The sequence below is a fragment of the Phascolarctos cinereus genome, unplaced genomic scaffold (assembly GCF_003287225.1).
Source record: "Phascolarctos cinereus isolate Bilbo 61053 unplaced genomic scaffold, phaCin_HiC Scaffold_3;HRSCAF=262, whole genome shotgun sequence".
Taxonomy (NCBI): domain Eukaryota; kingdom Metazoa; phylum Chordata; class Mammalia; order Diprotodontia; family Phascolarctidae; genus Phascolarctos; species Phascolarctos cinereus.
In genome coordinates this window covers 44,723,688-44,748,648 of record NW_027555736.1, presented here as the reverse complement: position 1 = coordinate 44,748,648, position 24,961 = coordinate 44,723,688, and the positions used below count along the sequence as shown (strand labels likewise).

General features: G+C 41.1%; 1 protein-coding gene across 5 annotated transcripts in view; it reads left to right on the top strand.

The window, feature by feature from the left end:
• The window catches only part of ADPGK (ADP dependent glucokinase), a 44,940-nt gene extending 21,267 nt beyond the window's left edge, over positions 1 to 23,673 (top strand). The window contains exons 1-6 of one of the 5 annotated variants that reach the window (XM_078150792.1): positions 5,218 to 5,296; positions 5,997 to 6,117; positions 14,319 to 14,363; positions 14,634 to 14,830; positions 15,394 to 15,492; positions 19,319 to 21,853. In XM_078150792.1, coding sequence (XP_078006918.1) covers positions 6,072 to 6,117; positions 14,319 to 14,363; positions 14,634 to 14,830; positions 15,394 to 15,492; positions 19,319 to 19,870 — 939 coding nt within the window. In that variant the 5' untranslated portion in view covers positions 5,218 to 5,296; positions 5,997 to 6,071 and the 3' untranslated portion in view covers positions 19,871 to 21,853. Of the gene's footprint in view, positions 1 to 5,217; positions 5,297 to 5,996; positions 6,118 to 14,318; positions 14,364 to 14,633; positions 14,831 to 15,393; positions 15,493 to 19,318 lie in introns of those variants that run through there. The other 4 variants (XM_078150790.1, XM_078150791.1, XM_020994455.2 and 1 more) reach the window with 4 other exon arrangements.
• Positions 23,674 to 24,961: the final 1,288 nt, after the last annotated feature.

The following is a 24,961-nucleotide window of genomic DNA, read 5'->3' as shown; positions in this document are numbered from 1 at the left end:
CTGAAAGTGTGTAGACTAATTAACAGAGACAAAGGGAACAAAAAGTCTGAAGATGGGGACCCTGAATCCGTGTCAAGACATTGAAGGGTGAAATAATGTGACACTGAAGAAAGGAAGGAACCACTGAAGCTTAGAGGTCTGATGTGGAGGAGGCACTTCTCGTGGGGGATGAATAGTGACAGCTTTCTTTTGAGCAATGAGCATCATCTAGCACTTGAGAATGATGATGTGGCTTCATAGGTCCTTTCAGCAGAATAGTTATCTAGCATTAGTAAGAAGAAGAAGAAACAAGCAGTAGGTGGGGGGCTGGTAACCTGCTGAGGGGTAGCAAGAAAGTTATATATTGGCAAAAAGTTCTGTGAAGTAGTCTGTCTTCATGGGATTTGTACTGGGGATGAAATTGCCTCCCAAGATTAATCAAACCTAACGGACAAAACCCACTATTGGTGATTTAGCTGGGGATGCATGATGCTACCAGAATGAATCTAGGAAACCCCTGAAGACTACAAAGTCCTGGGCAAAAGACTGAATATGTTAAGGGCAGGTAAGCTATTTTCCATTGCCATCTGTTGAAGGTAGAGGCTCTAGAAGAGGAAGACATTAAGAAGGTGGTATCTGAGAAATTGAATTTGAATTTCTGGACCGCTAGTTACAATATGAAATGATGGACCTTTGGCTAGGGGTGTTTTAAAGATACCTAAAGAGAGCCGGAAAAATATGTATTTGCTGGAGCCTTTCAGAGCTCATCAAGAGGACTTTCACCTGAAAGTGGATGAGGAAGAAGGCTGCCCATTTGTATCTGCTAGGCTACCTAACTCAGAGGAGCTGGTCCAACATGGGAAAAAGAAAATCATCAAAGCAGACAGGCACTTCACAGGAAACAATGTCCACAAAGAGAAAAGGCAGTAAAGCCACTTATCTCAGATGACAGTCTGGCAGCTTACAAAATATAGATGATAAATTGAATTATAAATCTTAATGCAAGGAAGTTAGTTCAGCCTCATAGATATCACTGAGCACCATCCCCACCAGTCCAGCCTGCAGCCCATCCTTTCCTTTTCATCCTGCATAATTCTTGCATGTGTCCATTCATAAATCCTGTATAGAATAGCTACCCACTGAACTGGAAACCGTCATCTGGTTCTTTTGGTACTCTACAGGCACCACTCTAAGAGTTGGGCTAGATCCCCTTGTTTCTGCTATTTGATTGTCCCACCTCCATTTCTGGTCGTGTATGTACTTGATGGTGCCTTTTATTTCTTTTATTTATGTATTTATTTATTTGGGGCTAGGCAGTGGGGTTAAGTGACTTGCCCAGGGTCACACAGCTAAGTGAGTGTTATGTGTCTGAGGCCAAATTTGAACTCAGGTCCTCCTGACTCCAGGGCCGGTGCTCTATCCACTGCACCACTTAGCTGCCCCCCGTGCCTTTTATTTCTTCTGCACAAGCCTTCGTGTAGAGGTATGCTTTATTCAAAGGGTACAGATTAGATAAAAGTGCTATAGACTAACACTTAGAATTGAAATTTTATATAAAAGTGCAGAAGAATAACTCAGTATTAAGACTTTGTGTGTATACACACACATACATATAGTCATATGTGTGTATGTGTATATTATATAAAATCTTAATATTGAGTTACTGATTACCCTGGAATCATGGGGAGAAGTGTGATGAAGAGCATTTGGATGTGAAGATCAGTGAAGGGAGAGCTGGATGTGCTATGGTGATGATAATATACTACAGACCACCAAAAAGAAAATACAGATAAGGAAAGGAACTCAGGAAGCATTTATGTGGTATGGAGGCATTTGGGACACTTAAGCTATCCAGATTTGTGGAAGCAGAGCAGCTGACAAATTCTTGGTTTTCCTGAATGATAATTTTGGGCAGCTTGATGGCACAGTGGATAGGGTGCCAGGTCTGGAGTCAAGAAGACTCTTCTTCTTGAGTTCAGCTCCGGCCTCAGACACTTACTAGCTGTGTGACCCTGGGCAAGTCACTTCACCCTGTTTGCCTCAATTCCTCATCTAGAAAAGGAGCTGGAGAAGGAAAGGGCAAACAACTCTGGTGTGTTTGCCAAGAAAATCCCAAATGGGGTCACAAAAGAGTCAGAAACAATTGAACAACAACAACAATAATTTCATTCTTCAAAAGGTAGAGGAAGGAATTGCTATTTTAGATCTGCTTCTTAGCAATAAGAAGTAACTGATTGCTGAACTAGATATAATGAGAACCTTGGGAAGAAGTGACTCTCCATCTTAAGAGTTCATGATAGAGAAAGAGGAAATTCAGACATAACTTGTGAGCCACCCTAGTTCTGACGATGAATTTCAAACAGTTCGGAAAAATGATAGGTAGGATCTCCTTTGCTAAAATTCTGTAAAGGTTGTTCATGTACAAAGAAGGGAACACTGAAATCTGATATTCTTAATATACAAATACAAAGGCGGAGTTGTCTAAAGAAGCTGTATATGTAGAGAATCTTTACCTACCTTGGTTTTTTTAAAAGTGTATCAGTGATAGACTCAAGGGCAGGCAACTGAAGGTGAATGTTTTAAAAGTAGTGCAGCCTTCCAGAAACAGCGTCAGGAGTGTTAAAGTTCAGAATGAGGCTAACGGGGGAGGGGGAGTGTTCTGTGTTTTAAATTACATTGGAGCAAGAGGAAGATTAAAGAATGAATAGGATTATTGTTAGGAGTAGATAGGACAAAGATAATCAACTGTGCTTCTGTTTTCTGTCAAGGAGAATGATCTTTGGACTGGGACTGGTAGATTTTTGCTTCAGCAGACAGTTGAAACTGAATATTAGTGAGGAGGTGGTAAGAAAGCAACTAGTTATGCTCAGAGATCTCAAGTCCAAGGCCAGGATTATAGGGTTCTTACAGAAAAACTGATGCATGTTGTTATAGAATTGCTCTTATATAGTTGAAAAGTTGAGGAAAGTGATAGTTGCTACAGTACTAGAGTGTCCCAGTTTTCGAAAATTGAGAAAGGAAGGTAGTCTTTAAACTTTAGTGAGCTTTACTTTTGATTCCTAGAAAAATTTTAGAACGTATTATTTATTAGTGGAATCGTTTGTGGGTGTTTCGGAAGTGTAGTAGCACTCACCGAGACTTAGGGTAGCTTCGTCAAGAAAAGATTGGCCGAACTAACCTTGATTCCTTTTTTTGCCAGCATTATTAGCCTACTAGGTCAGGAGAATGCTTGTCAGCATTATATATCTTAATTTCAAAAAAGCATTTGATATTTATAGCAGTTCTTTTTGTAGTGACTAAGAATTAGAAATTGAAGGGATGTCCATCAGTTGAGGAATGGCTAAACAAGCTGTGGCATAAGATCGTAATGGAATATTATTCTGCAATAAGAAGTGACAAGCAAGGTGATTTCAGAAAAACCTGGAAAGACATGAACCGATGCATAGTGAAGTGAACAGAGCTAGGAGAATGTTGTACACAGTAATAGCAGAATTGCTTGATGAAGAACTGTGAATGACTTAGCTATTCTCAGCAATACAATGATCCAAGACAATGCCAAAGGACTCATGATGAAGCATACTATCCGCCTCCAGAGAAAGAATTGATATTGTTTGAATACAGAATAAAGCACACTATTTTTCATTTTCTTTCTTTTTTTTCTTTTATTTGAGTCTTCTTGTAGAAAATGGCTAATATGGAAATGTTTTACATAATTGTAAAAGAAACCAATGATATATTTTTTAAAAAGCATTTGACTGTTTTACCAATATTTTGCTTACAATATGGAGAGCTATGAGTAGATGATAACAGAATGTGGTTGATTGTGAACTGGTTGAGTGACCAGCTTCAAAGAATCGTCATTAATGGATCTGTGTCCTCTTTGGTTTGAGGTATCTAATGGAGCCACTGCCGTTCTCTTCTAAAGACTCATCCCTAATTTGGATGAAGGCATACATGACATATTTATCCCATTTGTAGACGAGAAAAAATTGGGAATCTAGCTAACACGTAATCAGTAGTCAGGATCCAAAAAATTCTCCATAGGCTTGAATGATGGCCACCTTCAATAAGACCAGATTTAATAAAGATAAATGGAAAGTCCTACGTTGGGAGTCAGGAATCAACTTCATGAGAATATGAAGCAGGGTAGACCTGTTAGAAAAGATCTGGGAGGTTTAGCTCAATGTGAATAGCTGTTGTGACATGGCGATCAAAAAGATCAATGTGCCCTTAGATTTCATTACTAGAAGTTTTATATGTAGGCTGAGCTAGGTGATCGTTGTACTGACTTTGCCTTCGTGAGATGACGCCCTAAGTATTATGTTCAGTCCAGGATGCCACATATTAGGAAGGACAGTGTATCAGAAGGAACAAGATTAAGATGGTGAGACCGCTGGAAGCCATGCCATACACAGATCTTTTGAAGGAACTGAAGACTTTGGCCTGGAGAAGAAACAATATGGAGGCATGTGTCTACTGTCTTCAAGTGACTGAAGCACTTTCATGGAAGAGGCATTAGATTTATCATGCTTGATCTAAGAAAGCAGAATTAGGAACAATGTTTATCAGTTGCAGAGAGGCAGATTTCAACTCAATGTAACTAAAAAGCTTCCTAACAATCAGAACTATCCAGAAATGGAACAGGCTATTTTGGGGGATTGTGAGTTTCTTGTAACTGGAGGGACAGTCTACCAGTCTCGATGACCATTTGTTATAAATGTTCTACAGGTTTGGATTGGACTAAATGACCTTGGAAACTGTGATTCTGCAAATTCCAGAAGGCTGAGGACAAATAGTTATTTCATTCTGTAAGAATAGGTTACTTATGACTTCTTGTGGTTAAAAAGAAAACCAGATTGCCAGAGAATTGATGGCATAGAGAGTCAATGCAGGGATTACAGTTCAGTCAGTGAATAGGGCCAAGCTATAGAGTGGTGACTGGATGGGGTCAGTAATACTTTTCAGTGTTGAAACTGGGGTAAAACGAAAGGAGGGAGGAAAGAAAAGCATATTTTAATCCTATGAAACCTAACTTTTATTTCTTAGCATACAGTATTATGAAAATGCTGTAGTACTTATTGATTGAAAGAATCTGTAAGCCAAATAGCAAGTTCTAAACTTACTTTGAAGCAGTTTAAAAGGAGTTAACATGAAACTTATTTGTTCGTCACCTTTTGGACACGACAGGCCTTGTTCAGCCATTGCTCATTCTAACGGACATTTGTCTGTGTTGCACAGCCACCAAAGAATTCCACACTATTTGCTTGAGAGAGGCCCAGGACTGGAGTAGCAGAGGGAGCAGCTTATCAGAACTGAGGTACATTGGCAGAGTTGTGAGGCGGTTTACGATAAGAAAGGCAAGGGGAGGCATAGGTTAGAGCCGATTTTAGAAAGATTCGTGACACTTCCCATTCCCTTTCTGCACCGACATGTAGACAGTTCCCTTACTTTGGAGATTAGTACATATGGGTAAAAACAAAACTACTAGGCCAACTAGTCATTAATTATCCTATGTTACCAGGGCACCTTTTCTCTACCTGTCTAAAATTCAGACAGATCTGTTTTTCCTTCAGTGCCTTTGGGCTAGTGTGCCTAGTGAAATTCAGCACTGTAGTATGATTTAGTGTCCTCTGCTCCACCTACTCTGTCTTTGGTGGCCTAGGAAAAGGAAGAGAGTAAAAGTGGGGATTGGGAGTACAGTGGAGCTCTTGCTTCAACAACAAACCTATTATCTGTGAAGTCTGTGACTTCCCATCTGTTTCCAGTCCCTTGACTTACCATGTGCCCTTGGTGTCTGTAACTTTAGCCACCCCTTTCCTTAGAACAGTCTAGAAGAGTCAGCTCTCCTAATGACAACGCTCCTTGTCATTAATTTCCCCTCCAAACCACAGTCTTCCTAATGCAGATTAAATTGTGGTGTGATATTTTAATAAAGGAATTGTGCGTGCTTTAGCAGTCAGAACTTAAATTTATTGGGAAAAGTGCCTCTTAATAGACTTCATTTTGGTTCTCTCCAGGTTCTTCTTTGTGGTCCAGTTGGCCCCAAGCTTCATCAACTTCTTGATGACAATGTAGTTGTTCCCCCGGAATCAATGCAAGAAGTAGATGAGTTCCACCTCATTCTGGAGTATCAAGCAGGTAATGAAAATACTTAACAAGTTTCTCTTCTGAGCCACATTGAGATTGTCTGTCACTAGCAGCTTTAAGAGTTAAAATAGATCTTGAATTCTTTAGATATTTACAGGTGTATAGTACCTAAGTATTAACCAGTAGGATATAGTTTCTCCCTTCACCAAAAAGCTCTGTCTTTAGTACCTTTTACCTTTGTCTCAGAGAGAAATGGGATAGTTGGGTCATCTAGAAAATCACCCTTGTTCAGAAACCCAGGGCATAAAAGAAATTCAAAGTGTGTAGCACCAGCACTGTGTACTATTTCAGACTTGCGATGCTTTCCCCTATTGGTAAGACATTAGGTGATGTGAGTTACAGATGTAAATTTTTGCTCTATCTTATTCCTGACCCATCTGTCCACTTATTGGCAGTTCTGGGTCATTCAAAGACTTATTGATTCTCTAGGCTGTCCTTTTGCTTATTTTGCTATTTATTCATAGTTCCTTTTAGTGGTTGAAGAAGTGAATGGAAAGATGAAAAACAAATTAATATCCAACATCATTTTCGTTATCTTTTCACTTTGTGTATGAAGGAACCGAGGGGACACGGCTTCAAAGATTTATAAATTTACCCAGAAAATTATTTTGAGTGTTGATAGAAATGATTATAATCTGATGCTGAATAATGAATTGCATGGGTTATTGATTTCTGGACTAGCATTAAATTTCTTGGAAGACGTTTTAGTTTCTTCTCTGTAGAGTGGTTCCCATGTTTGTTGTGCCCTTTCCATTCACTGCCTTCTGTTCATTCTAACAAACCTTTTGACCCATGCCTTTGCTCTAAAGAGAATGATGAGTTCACTGAAGTAAAATAGCACAGTGAACAGTTTCTAAGCCAGGCAGAATCGCAACACAAGAGGAATTATTTAATTATAACTCACATTTGGATATGCAGTGTTGTATGATGAATTATAGTGTTTGTCCAGGTACAGAAAGGAGCTCTTTTTCAAGCCTAAAATTTCTTTGGGCTTCTCACCAAAACAGATCAAGAACTCAAGAAGGGTGTGTCCTAACAACTGGGAATTGAATTTGTAATTGGTGACTCACATCTGACAATGGATGAGTCTTAGTCTCTCCCTGCCTCAATTCCCCCAACGGTGAAACAAGTTGTTGTTGACTGAATATTTTACAAAGGTGCAGTGAGGATAATTAGTGTCCTTATGAAAGGTATGATAGAAAGTACTGGCTGAAATGCTGAGTGTTCATCAAAAACATTCCTTTGAGATGTAGAAGCCAGCTCCACAGTAGTCTTTCTTACATTTAATAGTAGAATTATATTATAGTCCAGAATGTGAAAAGATCATCAACTCTTCTGTTTCTACATTTTGGAGTGGAGCTTCTATCCTAGGCTACGTGGTCAGTTTCTTCACCTTCCCCTGCCCTACCCAGGGAGAGTAAACAATCTGCCCTTTGCTTCCTAAGGTTTCCTTCCTTGAAAGGAAAGAAAATCTCTCTTCACTTCTGTGTTCTTTAGCACCACCTGAGTTACTAATTCAGCCGCTTGAGTTATTCTTGCCTGAATGTTCATTTTCTTAATTTAACAGGTAGCTTAACTACAGATTCCAACTTAGATGAAGTTTGAGTAGACTTAACATTTTCAACGGCAAGTGGGTTGAAACCACTGTGGTCATCTGGCAAGAGCTTTACGATAGCCTCCTTGCAATGAGAAACCTAGCCCTATCCTCTCACAAAATGAGATTTTTTAATTTCTGGGGAAATATCTTTCTGACTTTTATTCTCTTTTTCTACTAGCTCCCCTTCTTCCCAAAGAGTTGTTTTGGTTTTTGTTTTTGTAAGGCTTTTAGCTTCTCATAAAATGAGTAGTTAATAAGGTTTTCCATGGTTATTTATCACTTTTTGATGGAAAGAGAAGTAGCCTGGGGGAGGAGGGGTTGGAGTGTCCAAAAAACTTGTGTGTAGAAGCAAATAAAATGCTTTGGATAAGTTCAGTTCCTATTGAATCACTATGACATTCATTTTGACATTGAGGAAGCTTTATTAGCCTAACGCTTGCATTAGGCAAATACGTGGGCATGGCTGCTAGAGGAAATCTAGGGAGGCTTTCAGTGCAGCTGCTTGAGTATAAAGCCCTGACCGACCCTGTATGCTACCATTTCTTTGTTACAGTTTTCTGAAGCCTGTGAATATACAGTGCCTTTTTTTCTTCCATGATGAAATATATCTCATAGAATTTTAAAGTTGCAAGGGACCTCCAAGATCATCTAGGCCAATTTTCACCTAAACAGAATCTCTTTGACAGCAGATCCCCAAGTCATGCTCCAGCCTCCGTTTTGAAGATTTGCTAAGTTGGGAACACTTGACCTCAAAAGGCAGCCCATTCTACTTTTAGACAGCGTTCAGAAACTTTTTCTTTACATTTTGTCAAAATCTGCCTCTCTGCAGTTTCTGTGTAGGGAAGGAAATAAGCTTTTATATAGTCCTACTGCGTGTGCTTTATAAGCACTGTGCTTTACAGGTATTTACAATCCTGCAAGGTAGGTACTCTTGTAACCTCCATTTTAGTTAAGGAAACTGAGGCAAACAAGTTAAGTGACTTACCCAGGGTCATATAGCTAGTAAGTGTCTGAGGCCAAATTTGAACTCAGGTCTTCCTGACTTCAGGCCCAGTGTTCTATCCATCGTACCACTTACCTGCCCCTAATTTCTACCTATTACTGCCTTATGGGATCAGGCAGAATAAGTCTAATCCTCCCCCAGAGATAGACCTTCAGAGATTTAAACATGGCTCTCATGACCTCCCTTTGTCATCTTAAAGGTTCCTTCAGTCAGTGTTCATGTGGCCTGGTCTCTAGACTTTCTCTGCTAGCTAGACCTTCTTTCGATGTATTTCACTTGTCAGTATCCTTCCTAACTTATGGTATCCAGAATTGAATCTAATACTCTCAAAGTGGTCTGACTGGGACCTCACATATTAGGACTGTCAACTCCCATGGGCTTTATGCTGTGCCTTTATCAATGGAGCCAAAGATTTATTCATTTGGCGATGGGAGCCCACTGTATCACACCATTGATTAACTGAGCTTGCCAGTCCATTAATGCTCCCAAGCCTTTTTCACATGAACTCCGATTGTCTTGCCCTCTGTTGCACAATTGAATGTTACTTATTTACTGTTTTACATTTTCAGTTGTCTGATTTATTAGTCATTAATCTTATTTGCCTTACACATCAAAACTTACACATCAAGTTTAAGTGAACAAATTCCAGCTCTAAGGTGACATATTCACTTTCCCCCAGGGTTTCTGTAATTTCCATTTCACCAGTGTTCATGTTATAAAGATCTTTACATTTGTGTAAGTTAAGATTTTAAAGGGCAATGGGTTGGGGGAAAGGGAGGCACAGTGCCTAGGGCTGAAAAGGAAGAGATGGGAACAGGAAGATACCTGGTTGACATTGTTGTATATAACATAAACTCAAAGGCATCTAATGCTGGGTTGTTGTGCTTTTTAATTAAGAAAAAATTATAATAGGCTTTGACAGAGGATAACAACTAAATCATAACTATGGACGTGAATGGTATAAATTTATGTACTAAACTAGAAAAGGATGGCTGAGTTAAAATGAAGCATTGAAGTAGAAATGATTGTACCATAGCTGAATGCAGACAGGCTGTAGTGGCTGTCATTTTCTTAGGTAAAGCAACAGTAAAAATAGGAACAAACATGAAAATACATGCTACTTACAAGTGCCATAGACAATGGAGCCCTGCTACCTTTTCGTTTTTGGTGGGACCTAGTGATGTGCTCAAGGTGGGTAGGCATGGGTGCATTGCAGTCCACATGGGTGGATCTTTACTTCATTTCCCCCCCTAAATCCATGTCTCTTCTGAACTCTCTTATTTCTGTCAAGGCCATTACAGTCCCCTAGGCAGCTAGTACAGAGTGTTGGGCCTATATCTGGGGAGACCTGAGGTCAGAGTAGGTTACAAGAATAGCACCCACTTCATAGGGCATTGTAGACCTTCCAGCCCTGTGTAATGCTAACTGTTATTGTGATTGTTCCAGTCCCCCCAGCTGCCCAGCTTCACCGTCATCTTTTGCTCTTTACTCTCTCCCTCATTCCATGTATCTGATCAGGTGCAGAATCTTGTCCTTTCCACAACATCTCTCACCTTCTCGATAGCTGTGCCCCTAGCCCAGACCTTCCCCTCTCCCTTGGAATGTTCAGTGAAGCAGCCTGCTTCCATTTAATTCATCCTCTGCAAGACTGCCAAAAAGCAGACCTGACAAAGTCACTGCCCTCCACTCAAGACTGTAGAAGCTCCCCATTAACTTTAGGAGAAGGTGGCATTTTATCTTTAGCTTATCTCTTAAAATTTCTGTTTTAGTATAAGTTTATATATATAATTTATAAATACATGTTCAGATATGGGTGAACTGGATGACCTCTTGCATCTCTTCCAGCTCCAAGATTCTGTGATTTTGAGTTCAGAATATGGATTCCTCCCACTTCTCTTACCTCTTGAGGAATATTTTCAGGTATATTAGTCAGGAATGTATCAAATGCTTTGCTTTTAGCAGAATGAAACTGTCAACAGATGTCTAAGTGGTTACATTCTCCCATGACTACTACTTCTTGATTCTATGCCAGTTTTATTAGTAGTACAAGGAACTTACCTTCATCTCTTCCCATCTGGCTAGACAGGTCTGTCGTGTACTTCCACACTGAAATAACTTTCCTCTTCCTTTTTCATATTCACCTAAATGCTCTCAACTTTGTTTTCTATTTCACCTCTCTAGATTTCCCTAAGGTATAGATTGTCTTGACATACAGTGCTACTTGGTGACCCTTTCTGCAGATTTGTTTCTTTTGAACAAGGGATCGCTTTCCATTGCCATATTCTAATCAGTCAAATATTCTTGGTATTAATGAGGTTTCATTTATTTCCTTATGTTTAAAATGTCAGGTTCACTCAATATTACTGTGCATATTAGTAAATAGACACCTAAAACCATCATTTTTGTTCCCAGACTTCATGAGTTGCCAGGATTTCTTTCTGTGTTCTCTTTACTATGTGAGTGCACCATTTCATGTAGGCATTTTCTTGCTCCACGTCCAGTTTTCAGTTTGAAGCCCACTTAAACAAGTTGGCAAGTCTCCAGGCAAACACATTCTTCACAGTCTTTGAGTTATATTCTATCACTAGCCAAGAACCTGTTTTAGTATCTTAAGCCATGGCCCAGAAAACCATATCCCATTCTTTCGATACCATCGACTTAGCCAATCTGTTCACTCTCTTTGTTCTGCTTTTTCTTCTAAAGTCCTCACCTTTGACGGAAAAAAGTGAGGAGAAAAAAAAAACACCACAGCCCTTCACCTCAGTACTTTGGATTTCCCAGGCCTTAGTTCATAATCTTTTTGGGGAGAGGGGGGTGAGTATATGTCAGAGTCTGTCCCCCACTCCTGAAATGCAGGATGACCTTGAGCTCAAGGGTCATTTGCACTTGAGACCTTTCCTGACCCTCTCCCTCCCATTTTACTCAAGATTCACTTTTTATCTAGGTTAGTTTTTCTCCCTAATAGAAGGTAAATTCCTTAAAGGTAGGAATTGTCCTTGTTTTTAATCTTTGGATTTCTAGGATCTAGCACCGCACCTAGCACAAAGTATACACCTCCTATGTTCTCCTTGTTGTTGCCACCTCTTAGTGGGTAGTGGGTTTGAGGAGTTATAACAGCTTTTTTGTGTGCTTCTGTGTCCCAGGACCATGGCTTACCTCCTGGCTATCATTTCAGTGTGGGCATCTGATTTCATCTTCCTCAGCAAGGAGTCACCACCTGATTACCTGTCATCTTCTTGGGGGTGCTAGAGGTGACACTTGTCGGCTTTTCTCATTTTGTGAAGCTTAGGCTACTGCCTTCTCAGTCTAGGTTTACTTATCATGAAAGAGCTTACTATCTCTATTACGTGAGTGAGTTAGGGCTTTCCTCCCTCATTTTTCTTTTCAGTGTCACATTTTTCCATTTATCAGGCTCTCTGAGCCCTGGTTTTGATTCCCCTGTACCTCTCCAGAATCTTTTGTTTTCTGATTTCCTTCTTGCTTCGTTTCTTCTGTCTTGTCTAGGAACTCTTCACTGAGAAGTATCAGTCACCTTTCACCTTTTTCTTGTTGGAGTCTATGGCTTTTACATAAGAGAATCTGGCCTTAAGGCCATGCCGTTGTGATTGAAGTTAAGGATGGGGAATGCATGCAGCAACCATATAAGAATAAAGATTTAGGAGGACAGACAGGTTAAACAAATGGCTAGCTCCTCTAGCATATCCTGTATCATGCTTTCCTTATCTGGTAGACTAATAATTTGTGGTAAATGTTTTATTTACTGTGCCTGGTGAGGGTGAGCTGGTTACATATTTTTGTGGGCTTGTAATATCTAAGTCCAAAAGAGGTATATGGGAGTTTCTAAGAGTTAGCAACCTACTCAGGATTTATTATTAGGGGTGAGTTTGGTAAGGGTGGATAAGATAAATATTTCTTGTAAAATAAGAGACTGTGTCCTCCTTACCCTCCAGAGGGATGACCAGAAGCACCTTTCTGAGATAAAACTCTCTTGCATGACATGATGGACAGAATGTTGGGTTTGGAGTCAGAGGACCCAAGGTGAAATGCTAACTCTTCTATTTAGCTCCTTTGTAATCTTGAGCATTTCCCATCACCTCTTTGGGTGTTGGCTTCCTCACCTATAAAAGTCCAGAAGGGGACTGGCCTTCCCAGCTCCTTGGTATCTCCCAGTCCTGTGAAGCCTTTCCAGCAGAGTTTGCTCTCTAATTTTCTGGCCCTATGTATCTGGATAGGAGGAGATCAGGAAACTCAACAAAATGACCAGGTGAACCAGTAGCTACAAGGAAGATAAGAAGGGAACCAAACATAAGCAGGTGCTTCTGTTCTGGTTGGTATGTCGTAGAGCTGAAACTTTTTCTGAAGAAATGCACAGGTTGTTAGGAAGAATATGGAGAGAGATCTGAATTAATTTTGACTATTCAAAAAATATCTGACCTTTTAATTCCCTAAGACTCTTCCTAGACATTTTCATGGTGGCTATAATTAACTCCTCTTAACATCCTAGGTTTGAATTTTGAAATCCAGGGTGAAGTGTCCTTTCTTGAGTCTGAGTGAATCCTGGGCAAACTTTGCTTTGTTGGCTTTTAGGATGTGTAGGGCAAAGTTTATTGGGGAACAAATCGAGGTCGCATATATCTTGAGCATAATTCATGGGACAGCACAGAAAATGAGGCAATGTCAAGACCTCAAAATGTGTACTGCTTCCCTTCCAGCTTTAGGGTTTAGTAATGTGCCCTTGGAGCTGCTCCAGAGAAAGGGTCTCCTTCCCTTCCATATATTTGGTATTATACCAATTATATACTGATACTAATATGTACAGCCTTCCCTCATCCACATTTACCTGTGAAGGGACCTTCATTCACTCACTGGAAGTATAACATATCTGACCCTCCCTCCAATCAAATCAAAGCCATAAATTCTTAGCACATATTACATTAGCCCCTGGAGTAGGCAGAAAAAAAATGAGTGACACATTACTTGACCTAAAGTCATAGTCCAAGATCACAGCAGAAGAGATGTTACAAGGCTGCATTTGATGACCTGCCAGATGGTTTGAAGAAAAGTGTGAATTCTTTAGGTTGGTAGTCAGAGAAGGCTCTACAGAGGAGGTGGGATTGGGGTCAGGGCTTAAGACTCTTTTGTTAAAGGGACCACCCTCTGGCAAGTATGGTAGGGCTAAACTGTGTTAATAAAGAGCCCAACTCTTGTTTATGTGACAGATCAGGTTCCTCTTAACCCCTGGGTAAATGTTTATAGTTGGAGGAGTGGGGAAAATTAGCTTGATCCCCACTTCTAAAATTAGAGGATCTAGCTGAGCTACCTGGAGTCCAAGAGAAAAGGTAGACTCTTAGAACTATGCCTACCTTGCAAAAATGAAGTAAGAGATAGAAAAAATAAACAGGCAAAAATGGTAGTGGTGCTTTTAGCCATATATATCATTCCTGTCACTTCTCCCGTAATTTGCTCTCCTCCTTACTGAGGCAAGGGGAGAGGTGACAGCAAATAGAAAAGACCAGTAAGGTCCTGAGAAGTGATGGATGGATGCTCCCTCAACCCCCAACCCAACCTTCTATCCTTGGTCTGCACTTTTAGGTGTGTCATCCACTGGGATCTGTTCTTGGATAGAAGATTCAAGAGGTATTTTCACAATTTAAATGAATAAAGCTTCTTTGGCTTGATGTCTTGCCTGAAAACTTAAAAGGAAAAGCCATTATGAGTTTTGGATGAGGTATTATGGTAATCTCGGGAGTTTTAATTGAGTCCTCTCAGTAGGACGCCAGCCCTGAAGAGGAGGTATTTTGATTCCTGGAGTTGGGCTCTTAACAAGAATGCTACAGTTTGTATCCAGACAGGGAGATTTAAATCATTTTTCCTTTTCTTCCCATTCTGGTGACTGGACTTGTGTAGGGGAGCAGTGGGAACATTTGACTGCGCCCAATGCCAACCGATTCATCTTCTCACATGATCTGTCCAATGGAGCCATGAATATGCTAGAAGTGTTTGTGTCCAGTCTGGAAGAGTTTCAGCCAGACCTTGTGGTCCTCTCTGGATTGCATATGATGGAAGGGCAGAGCAAGGAGATTCAGAAGAAGAGACTTCTACAGGTACACATTCTTAGAGCCTTTGCAAAATTTGACAAAAATGAGCCTTCCCAGGGCCTTGTACCTTTTTTTCCTTAAGGCTCTCTGCTGTGTAAGAAACTTCTGTGGGCTGGTTCCCTGAGTTTGGCTGTCTTGGTATGGTATGCATGTAAATCCTGTCTCTCACACCAACTGAGAACCTTACTCGGAAGAGGCCTGAGATTGTCTTCTTAGGCGGGCCTGTGGTGCTGAGCTCTGCTAGAAAGTGTCTGTTACCCAGTTGGCAGTGTTCTCACCATGTCCTCGATTGTTCTGTGCTGAAACTGCGTTTTTGAGAGCTTAGATGGCTTCCGTCTCAGTTTAGTCCCCCAGGGGTATGCTGGAGAATTGCAAAGAGAGTTTATTTCCTTGTGATACTAATGACTCAGCAGTTCCCTTTGTGATTACCCAGAATACTTAGAAATCTCAGACTTCAAAGAAATGACGGGAGGCATTTTGATACCAAATTCCCCACCTGTTTTTGACTGCCTTTATTGTTTGTTTTTCCAGTTCTTAAGCAGTGATGGTGTTTCTTTTTTCCTTTGCAGGCTGTGATTTCTATCTCTGATATCCCCACTGACATTCCAGTTCACCTAGAGTTGGCCAGCATGACTGATCGGGAACTTATGAGCAGTATTATGCATCAGGTAACCACAAGAAGAGTGTGTGGTTGTTGCCTTTGTTTTGTTATTTTTGTTTGTAGGCTTTATTGATGGGTTTTGTTTTTATATTACAAATATTTACAGATTACTCCCACTTCCAAGAGGTCTCAGAACAAAGCAGAATTGTTAAGTAAAACTAATAAGTAGTGACCTCATCTGAAAGTGCATGTAGCATTTCACAAGTGTAGCACCCCCCACCTCTGTTTTCTTTTGAATTAACAGACATCTATTTTCTCTGTGTCCCATTGGGAAAAAAACAAAACAAGACAAATTTCTTGTAACAAATAACATGTAGTCAAGCAAAACAAATTCTTTCATTGGATGTATACAAAAATACCCATTTCATTCTGCTCCCCAGAGCCCTCACCTCTTTGTCGTGGATGGGAGATTTCATCATTGATCTTCTGGAATGAGGGTTGTTCCTTGTGTTAGCCATGGTTCTTGTAACTTTCAAAGTTATTTGTCTTTATAGTGTTATTGTATAAATTATTCTCCTGGTTCTATTCATTTCATTCTTTATCAGTTTATAAAAGTCTTCAAAAGTGCTAATTTTTATAATATTGATATATATTCTAGTACAGATTGTTATGGTTCTGCTCACTTTACTCTGCATCAGTTCATACAGGTCTTTCTATGTCTCTTTGAAATCATCTTTTTTTGGGGCAGCTAGGTGGCACAGTGGATAGAGCACCAGCCCTGGATTCAGGAGGACCTGAGTTCAAATGTGGCCTCAGACACATAATACTTACTAGCTGTGTGACCCTGGGCAAGTCACTTAACCTCATTGCCTAACCAAAAAAAGAAAAAAATCATCTCTTTCATTTCTGTCAGCACAGTAGTACTCTGACATTCGTAGACCACAGTTTTTTTTAACTGTTCCTTAAATGATGGACTTACCATTAGTTTCTAGGGGGTTTTTTGTTGTTTTCACCACCGCAAAAAAGCTGCTACAAAGAGGAAAAGGTCCTTTATGGTTTTTATTTAATCCTTTGTTTCTTTACTCATCTAGAACATTATATTGTTTCACTCGAGTTTAGCTTAGAACCCTAGTGAAGGGTTGTGATCATTCTGAAACAACTTGTACTTCAGAAGGAAGATGATTTAACAGTTTGGAGAAGTAGTTTCTTTACTGGAAAAGTAATTGCTTTTTTGCAGTAAGCCTGCTGGATGGCACAGCGCCCAAAGCACCCAGCCTATGGTCAAGAAGACCTGAGTTCAAATGTAGCATTAGACAACTACTAGCTGTGTGACCCTGAGCAAGGCACTTAACCTCTATTTGCCCCATCTGTAAAATGGGGATCATAATAGCGCCTACCTCCCAGTGTTGTTGTGAGGATCAGGTAAAATAATAGTTGTATAGAGCTTAGCACAATGCCTGCCACATAGTAAGCACTACATAAATGGTAGCTATTATTACTGTTATATATTTTTAATGATTTTTTTTGTGTTTATAATCTCTCCCTTCCACTCCCCCAACCCCAAGTTAACTAGAAACAAAAAAAACCCCCAAAACTACCCTTATGAATATTCATAGTGTAGCAAAACAAATTCTACATTGGCCATGCCCACAAATGGGTGTGCCTCTGCATTTGAAGTTCATCACCTCTCCAGCAGGCTCTGAGTGTTCACTTTTACTTTCACGTTTCTAGATTCATGGTTTATCATGTCATTGATCAGAGTTTGTAGAATCATTTCTACAGGAGTATTTTCTGTTGAAGAGTTCTCTGTCGATGCTGGTCAGTACCTGTTTTTAGTTTTAGGGAAGGAGTTTACTTTCAACTCTAGACTTTTCCTTTACCACCATGAAAGGGCATGTTTTAAATGAAATCCTTCTCCTTCCCCTTCTCCTCCTGCCTCCTCTCTGCCTCTGCAAAGACTCCCTACCTTTGACGACTTTAATGTCAGTTTAGGAAACATACAGGCAATGAATGGAATAGCTAAATATCTTACAGTTGCTTAGTGGCACAGATGCCCAGGGTCAAGTATGGGTCAAGAAGTGGTACTTGAGGCTAGTTCTTTCTAACTCTAAAGCCAGCTCTCTAACCACTTCCCCTTGCAGCCTCTTGCCCTGTGTATAGTAGGTGCTCAGTAAGTAATTGTTGACCTCACATCTATCAAATTGGCTAACATGACAGAAAAGGAAACTGACAAAAGGCTGGGGAGGAGGTGGAAATACTGGGGCACTAATGCACTGTTCCCCACCCCTGTTCTAGACAGGTGGAGTTGTGAACTGATCCAACCATTCTGAAAAACAATTTGGAACTATACCCAAAGGGCTATAGAGCTGTACATACCCTTTTTAAAAAATTAATTTATTTTTAGTTTTCAACATTCACTTCCATAAGCTTTTGAGTTTTAAATTTTCTCTGTCTCCCTCCCTGTCCTCCCCCCTCCCCAAGACAGCATGTAATCTGATACGGCCCTACATACCCTTTTACCAGTAATACCACGCCATGATCTGTTACCCCAAAGATAGCAAAGGAAAAGGACCCATATGTATAGAAATCTTTATAGCAGCTGTTTTTGTGGTGGCAAAGAATTGGAAATTGAGCAGTTGCCCATCCACTGGGGAATGGCTGAACAAGTTGTGACATATGGCTGTGATAGAGTACTGTTGTGCTATAAGAAGGTTGAGGAGGGTGGTTTCAGAAAAACCTGGGAAGGCTTAATATAAACGATACAAAATGAAGTGAATATAAACTGATATAAAGGAGAACATAGTACACAGTAACAGCAATATTATGTGATGATCAAATGTGAATGACTTAGCTACTCTGATCAATACTGTGATCTAAGACAATTCTAAAGGACTTATAATAAAAAATGCTATCTACCTCTGGAGAGAAAACTGATGGACTCACAGTGCAGATTGAAGCGTATTTTTCCCCACTTTGTTTCTTGCAACATGGCTAATAAGTTTTGCATAACTTCATATGTGCGGTGGGTATCATACTGCTTGCCTTCTCAGTGAGTGGGGAAGGGGCTAGAAGAAGGGAGAGAATTTAGAGCTCAAAATTAAAAATAAATGTTAAAAGGAAAAGAACTACAAATGCCTAAAAGTTTGGCGTAAATGGATATCCTAGTGTAGCTAGCAATTCCTGTCCTTTTCCTTAAAAAGCAAAACACAAAAAATCACCCACCATGTTAAATTCACACGCAGCGCTCGCTCTCCCTCTCTCTCTCCCCCTCTCTCCCCCTCTCCCTCCCTCCCTCCCTCCCCCCCCCTTCACAGCTTCACCAGTGCCTGGTAGGTCTTCTCCTGCCTTGTACTGCAGTCTTACTTAACACTTCTCAACATTTCTTCAATTTGACGTACATCTCTATTTTTGATGCCCTCAGTGTTTCCCTTTGTTGGGTTCCACAGTTGTCTGTGTTGACCTGGTGTATCGTTAATCATTTGTGGAACATCTGAGTCCAAGTTTTACAGACCAAATCCTTTTATTAAGGGAGATATGTTCTGTGAAGTTTGGGTTCATCCAGTGGCCACACTTGAGGACCTAGAGGACAACAGGTGGCCTTGAGTCCACAGGTTCCCCACCCCTGCTCTAGACAGTGTCACGAATTGCCACAGATACAGTGAGGTCAGAGTTTGAGGGATGTGGCATAGAGGCCCAACAAATAATGTCATGCTGTCCCTCACATACCCTTCACAGACCTGGAGGCTGCTATGATCTTTGAGGATAACCTGACAAGGAAGGAGAATAAGGGAGGGCTCCTCCTTCCCTACAATTCTATTATTGGTAGGGCCTCAAGGGGCCCTTCATGCTGAACTTTTCCTCTCAAGAAGAAAACTATCGTTCTGTTTCGTTAGCAGGTTTTCCCTCTGGTGAATTCCCTTGGATTGAATGAACAGGAGCTGCTCTTCCTCAGCCAGTCAGCATCTGGTCCTCACTCGTCTCTTCTTGCGTGGAGTGGTGTCCCTGATGTGGGCGTCGTCAGTGACATTCTCTTCTGGATCCTGAAGGAACATGGCAGGAGTGAAAAGAGAGCGTCGGATCTCACACGGATCCATTTCCATACTCTAGCCTACCACATTCTGGCAACCGTGGATGGGCACTGGGGTAACCAGCTTGCTTCTGTGGCTGCAGGTGCCCGTGTAGCAGGAACACAGGCCTGTGCATCAGAAATGATCGATACCAGCCGTGTGTCTCTCAAGGCTCCCCAAGAGTTTCTGACTTCACATTCAGAGGCAGGCTCCAGGATATCTGTAAATCCAGATGAGCCAGTGGTTCAGTGGTACAGAGAGGGAATCTCTTTTCATTTCACCCCCGTCCTGGTTTGTAAGGATCCCATCCGGACTGTGGGCCTTGGGGACGCCATTTCAGCAGAAGGACTGTTCTATTCAGAAGTATACCCTCATTGATGTGAACGGGGCTAGGGTTGATGCCTCTGAGGACGTGTAGGTGGCTTGAGAATTTCAGGATATCAGTAGATGGTTTATGAAATAGAATTTAGCGGGGTAGCCAAGTGGCACAGTGGATAGAGCTCTGGCCTTGGAGTCAGGAGGACCTGAGTTCAAATCTGGCCTCAGACACTTGACACTTACCAGCTGTGTGACCCTGGGCAAGTCACTTAACCCCAATTGCCTCACCAAAAAGCAAAAAAAAAAGAAAGGAAGTAGAATTTAGTATGTTAGAGCAAGTTCTAGATCTAAATGGGGGATAGCCAAAGAAGTAACTGTATCAACACATTCCAGCCTTTTGGCAATGACACAGGAAGCATTTCAGATTTTAATCAAGAAATTTTAGCTCTTTCCTGGTAAGACTGGAGCACGCACGCATGTGTGTGTGTGTGTGTGTGTGTTTGTTGCAGGGAAGAAATCCCCATTCTCTACAGGTCACCAATTGCTCATTTAATCCAACTCCTTAGCATAATTTGAAAGCATTGACAGCTGGAAGGAGAATTTCCCTCCTTTCCCAGTCCTGAAGAGCACACTATTCAGCCTTTGGTCCTGCCTTGTGGATTGAGCCCAGTCAAAGGCTCTCCAAGCCTCTCCCAGTAGTGCATTGCTCAGTGGCTGAAGCAAAACTTCCATTCGTTGTTATGATCAAAAGATTCACCAGGAAGAACCTCTTAACCTCCTGCTCCAGCATAAATAGGAAGAGAGTGGGAAGCCCGCCATGCTGAAATGCGGGCAGGCTGGATACACACTCCCTGGCTCTGGAAGCTTTGGTGTGCTGTGTTGTCAGGGGTGCAAGGGAACATGGCCTCCTTCCTTGTCTGATGAATACAGGAGCTGCCTCTCTGCATGTGGGGGGGCCTGGTGAGATCAGAGTGTTTGCAGGTTTACTCTTAAGGCTAAGTTATTGCTATGGAATTTGACCTTTTATTACTCTGACCCTTCTTCGTGCAACTGGAATATGCTTCCCTGTCCATGATACATTGTTTTTCTCAGTCATGTGACACAACCTTAATTCCGTTAAAAGGTGCAAATTGACCTCATCAGATGCTGCAAGAAAGAGCACCTAAGTGTTACATCATATGTTACATTATGTATTTATTTTTATAATGTAAGAATACTTTTTCTGTGGGCTTTAAACTTTTTTAAACATGATTTACATTTCAGTTCCTTCAAGAACTTTTTACATCTCTATTTTGGGAAACAATAGGAAGTGGCTGTGTATAACAGGGATGCAGATAAAATTAAATTCACTTCTACCTGGAAATGTGAATTAGGTCAATTCCCCCTTCCTGGGCATCTGTTACTTTTTCCTCCCAGGCCTTGTGTCAGTATGTCCTTCGCAGTGTGTCAGAATTATATGTGGCCCGGCCTTTCACAAGTCATGGAGGTCCTGGGACACGTCCAGGTGGAGGGGAGCAGCAGCCAGGCCGCTGACCCACTGGGCACTCCATCTTTCTTTGGCCTACCTTTGCTCTTGTTCTTTGCTACAAAAGCAGAGCCAGAAATAAAGCCGCAGGGAGGCATTTGGAGCAGGCCGAAGCACTTGTTTTGTTTGGTTGTTAATTATTTACCAGCGAGCCCAGAGCCCTGGGATGATTTCTTCCCTTACAGGCTGTCAGCCCAGGATGTTCTCCTGCCTCTGCGTCCTGACTGAATGATTTATTTGGGGGGTGGGAGAGTTTGAGGCTGGAAGACTTTCTCCTCAGGGACGGTTGTAATACACAGTGAAAGGTACATGTTACCTGTTCTTGTCCTTTTCTCCCTCCTCCACCATCACACCACTACCTGGCCCACCCCCGGCCTGCCAGCATGCCGTTTTTAGTATAGGTAGAGTGAGTTCGTTTGTCATTTATAGTTTAAAACCTGGAGAGAAGGTCAATACATTCTTCCCAGAGAGTGAAGAGAAGGGGGCATCTAAAATAAACAGATAATCTGTTTTCTGCATGGATGTTTTCTTGAGCTTTTCCTGCAAAGTTGTGCTGCTGGGTATGAATACGCTTTCTTCCCTGTTTCACCCTGGACAGCTTGAAGATTTGGAGCTCCTCTCTTTCTAGACCAAACTTGAAAAGGTGAAACCAGCTCATGTGGGACATGGAGAGCTCTGTTAGAATTAATTCACAGCCTATGAAAATGTACCTGGGAGAACCAGGTTTCTTTACCTGTAGCCTAAGGAATGTTGTGGCGAGCAGAGAGTCTTAACCTCCTTTGTGTTGTGGACCTCTTTGGCAGTCTGATGAAGCCCATGAACCAGCCCTTCTCAGAATCATGTTCTAAAATTCATAAAATTAACTGGATAGGATTTTAAGTGAAACCAATTATAATGAAATACAGTTAGCAGAACATTTTAAAATTTCACAGGCCCTAGGTTAAGAGCCAAGAATATAGGCCAGTTCTCAGTAATCTCAACTATACAGCCATACTTATTCCCCACACCCCTATATTTTTCACTTTGCCAAGTTTGGGTTGGGAAGTGATTTGCACCAGCAGTAGAAATTCAGATATCAGAACAAGTCATAATTGTATTGTGATACAGGACTCTAGAGAGGCTTGCAGTTTATGCCATTTAGTTGCTCAGTGTGTTTTTGGGTTGTTAAAAAAAAAAGTTTAGGGAGGGACCCAAAGAAATCCTTACTTATCTGGTGAACCAAGGGACCATGGGTGCTGACCTCATTAGAAGATAGTTTTCAGGAACAACAGATTAATTACCCTGGCAATTTTCAAGACATGTTTGGAACTGTTTAAAATAAGTGAATAAAACCACTCAGGAGAAATCCTGTGAGGGGCTGGGGTTTTTATTCCATTTAAAGGGTAACCTTTTGGAACAACCAGTGTGGGTGATCCTGGGTGCTGCTGTGTGGGGTACTGTTTGTTTAGGGTTTGCTGACCTGGGTTTGCCTTCCCCTATCACAGCCTGAGCCAAACCAGGAGCACACTTGAAACAAATCTCCAACTTCCACTTTATGTCTCCAGTGGTTTGGGTGAGAATTGGTGTCTTCAGGTTGGGAGTTTGGACATTGTCCAGCAGGACCTGCCAAAGGAGGCTCTATAGAACTTTTGTAAATTTTGTAAACATTTTGCTAAACCAGGTTAGGGTTGCAGTAGTCTGGCATTTGATTCTCTGGTGGGTGTTAGTACTGCCCTCATCAGGACTATCCAGGTTTCTTCACTAAGCTGGCCTGGAACTGCAGCGGCATTTCATTTAAGCATCTGTCAAGGGTCGGAAGCCAATATGAAGATAATTAAGACGTGTTTCCTACGCTTATTGAGTGAGCTCTGCTCTACCTTAAATCTTTAGGGAAGAGTGTGAGTGAAGGTGGCACCTTGCATTTCAAGAAGGCCTGTATGGATTCTTTATTGCTACAGATGAAGATGCAGTACTTTTTTGGATAATGAGATGGGCCCATTGCATCACAGAATCTTAGAAACTGAGGCTATCCTCCCACCCCAAAATCAACTAGCAGATATGGTTTTAAATTCATTGGTATCCCTCTGTATCCAAGCACAAGAGAAACACATAAACCACAAAAATTAACAACTCTTATTAAAGAGAAGGGCATATTTAAGCTGGTGTCAGGAGCTGGGTTTTAAAATCTGAAGCCACTGCCCATGCTGCAGTAAAAGCAGTGTTTTTCACAACCCTTTCATTACTTACTGCCTCTGGTTTTCTGGTATGAAGCAGTTGCAAAGTTGCTGTAGTGTTCATAGCACATTTTGTGCACTTGTTTTGAACAGCTTTATTAAACAGCCAGTTCAGGTTTTGTTTAGATTGGTGCATTTGTCAATGTGACGATTCAAAGATGTTGCCACACAGTAGCACAAGTATAATTACCTATTGAACATCTATAACTTGGCTCACCAGCCCCAGTCCTCTCATTGGCTGGTTCTACCCAGTGGCAGTGAGATGACTGATTCTGAAACAAACAATAGAACCTTTTCTGGTAGAGTTGACAAAGTCTTACCGTGTAAAATCCATTGTGTGGGAATGTGTTTACTTTGGCAAGGTTCTGTGCTCCACCTTCAATGTGGTAAACCAAAGTCATAGGCCAATCCAGCATCATGAAGATGGGGGCAACGTTAACGTTTGCTCTGATTCTAAACACGTCAGATCTTTTCATAAGCAAGTTGACACATACCTACCACAACTGCGTAAGCTCCCCCGCGCCCCATTAAACAAAATGTTGAAAAACCATTTCTTGTGTATGATGTACAAGGGAATGGTTTATTTGATTAAAGAAGCATTAAGGACATTCTGGATTTGAAAACAGGAAGACTCTGGCCAGTCATGTGACACATTTGGTGAAGGAAGGCAGGCTGTGACCAGAGTGGTGAGTTTTTAAAAATACAGTGTTGCTGTTGCTTTGTTGTCGAAGTCATTTTGCCCTCAGTATTCTTCCTTTCTTCATTACAGTTTGAATTTATGTAGTATTCCTGAGGGGAAAAACCCTCACGTGCTCATGACTAACGTAGAGATCCATTTGCAAATGACTGTCCAATTACAATTTTTAAAAATTTTTTAATGAAACTGGACGTGATCATATATATTTATATATTCATATAAATAAATAATAAATAAATAAAGCCAATTTCAAAGCTGCTGTTAGACCTGAGAATGGCACTAAGCAGTTGGCAGGAGATACCCTTTAGTTCTTTGGAAAGGATTTTTGGTGCTGTGGGCCTCTTGAAGTGACCCCCCCCCAAGAGAAAAAAGAAAATTGTTTCTAATACGCCCTCCATTGGGACTGGAGGGAACCAGGGGAGTTCCTGGGTCATTTCCGTACTGTTCTTTGGAGATCAGCCTATCTCATAACTTGATGACACTGTTCTTTCTAGCTGCTGTTGAGCTTGGTATTGACAATTAAGATAAAACGTATAAATAAGGTTCACTTCACAAGCTAAAACTCCTGAATTTCCCAAACAGGAAAGGAAGAACAAGAACCCTGCACCTCATTTTCAAATATTTTACTAAATATACTTCTAGCCAGATGAGCAAGGAGGAGGGTGCTAGCCATCTTTAAATGGCTGTATAAAGGAAAATGACATCAGAGAGAGGAG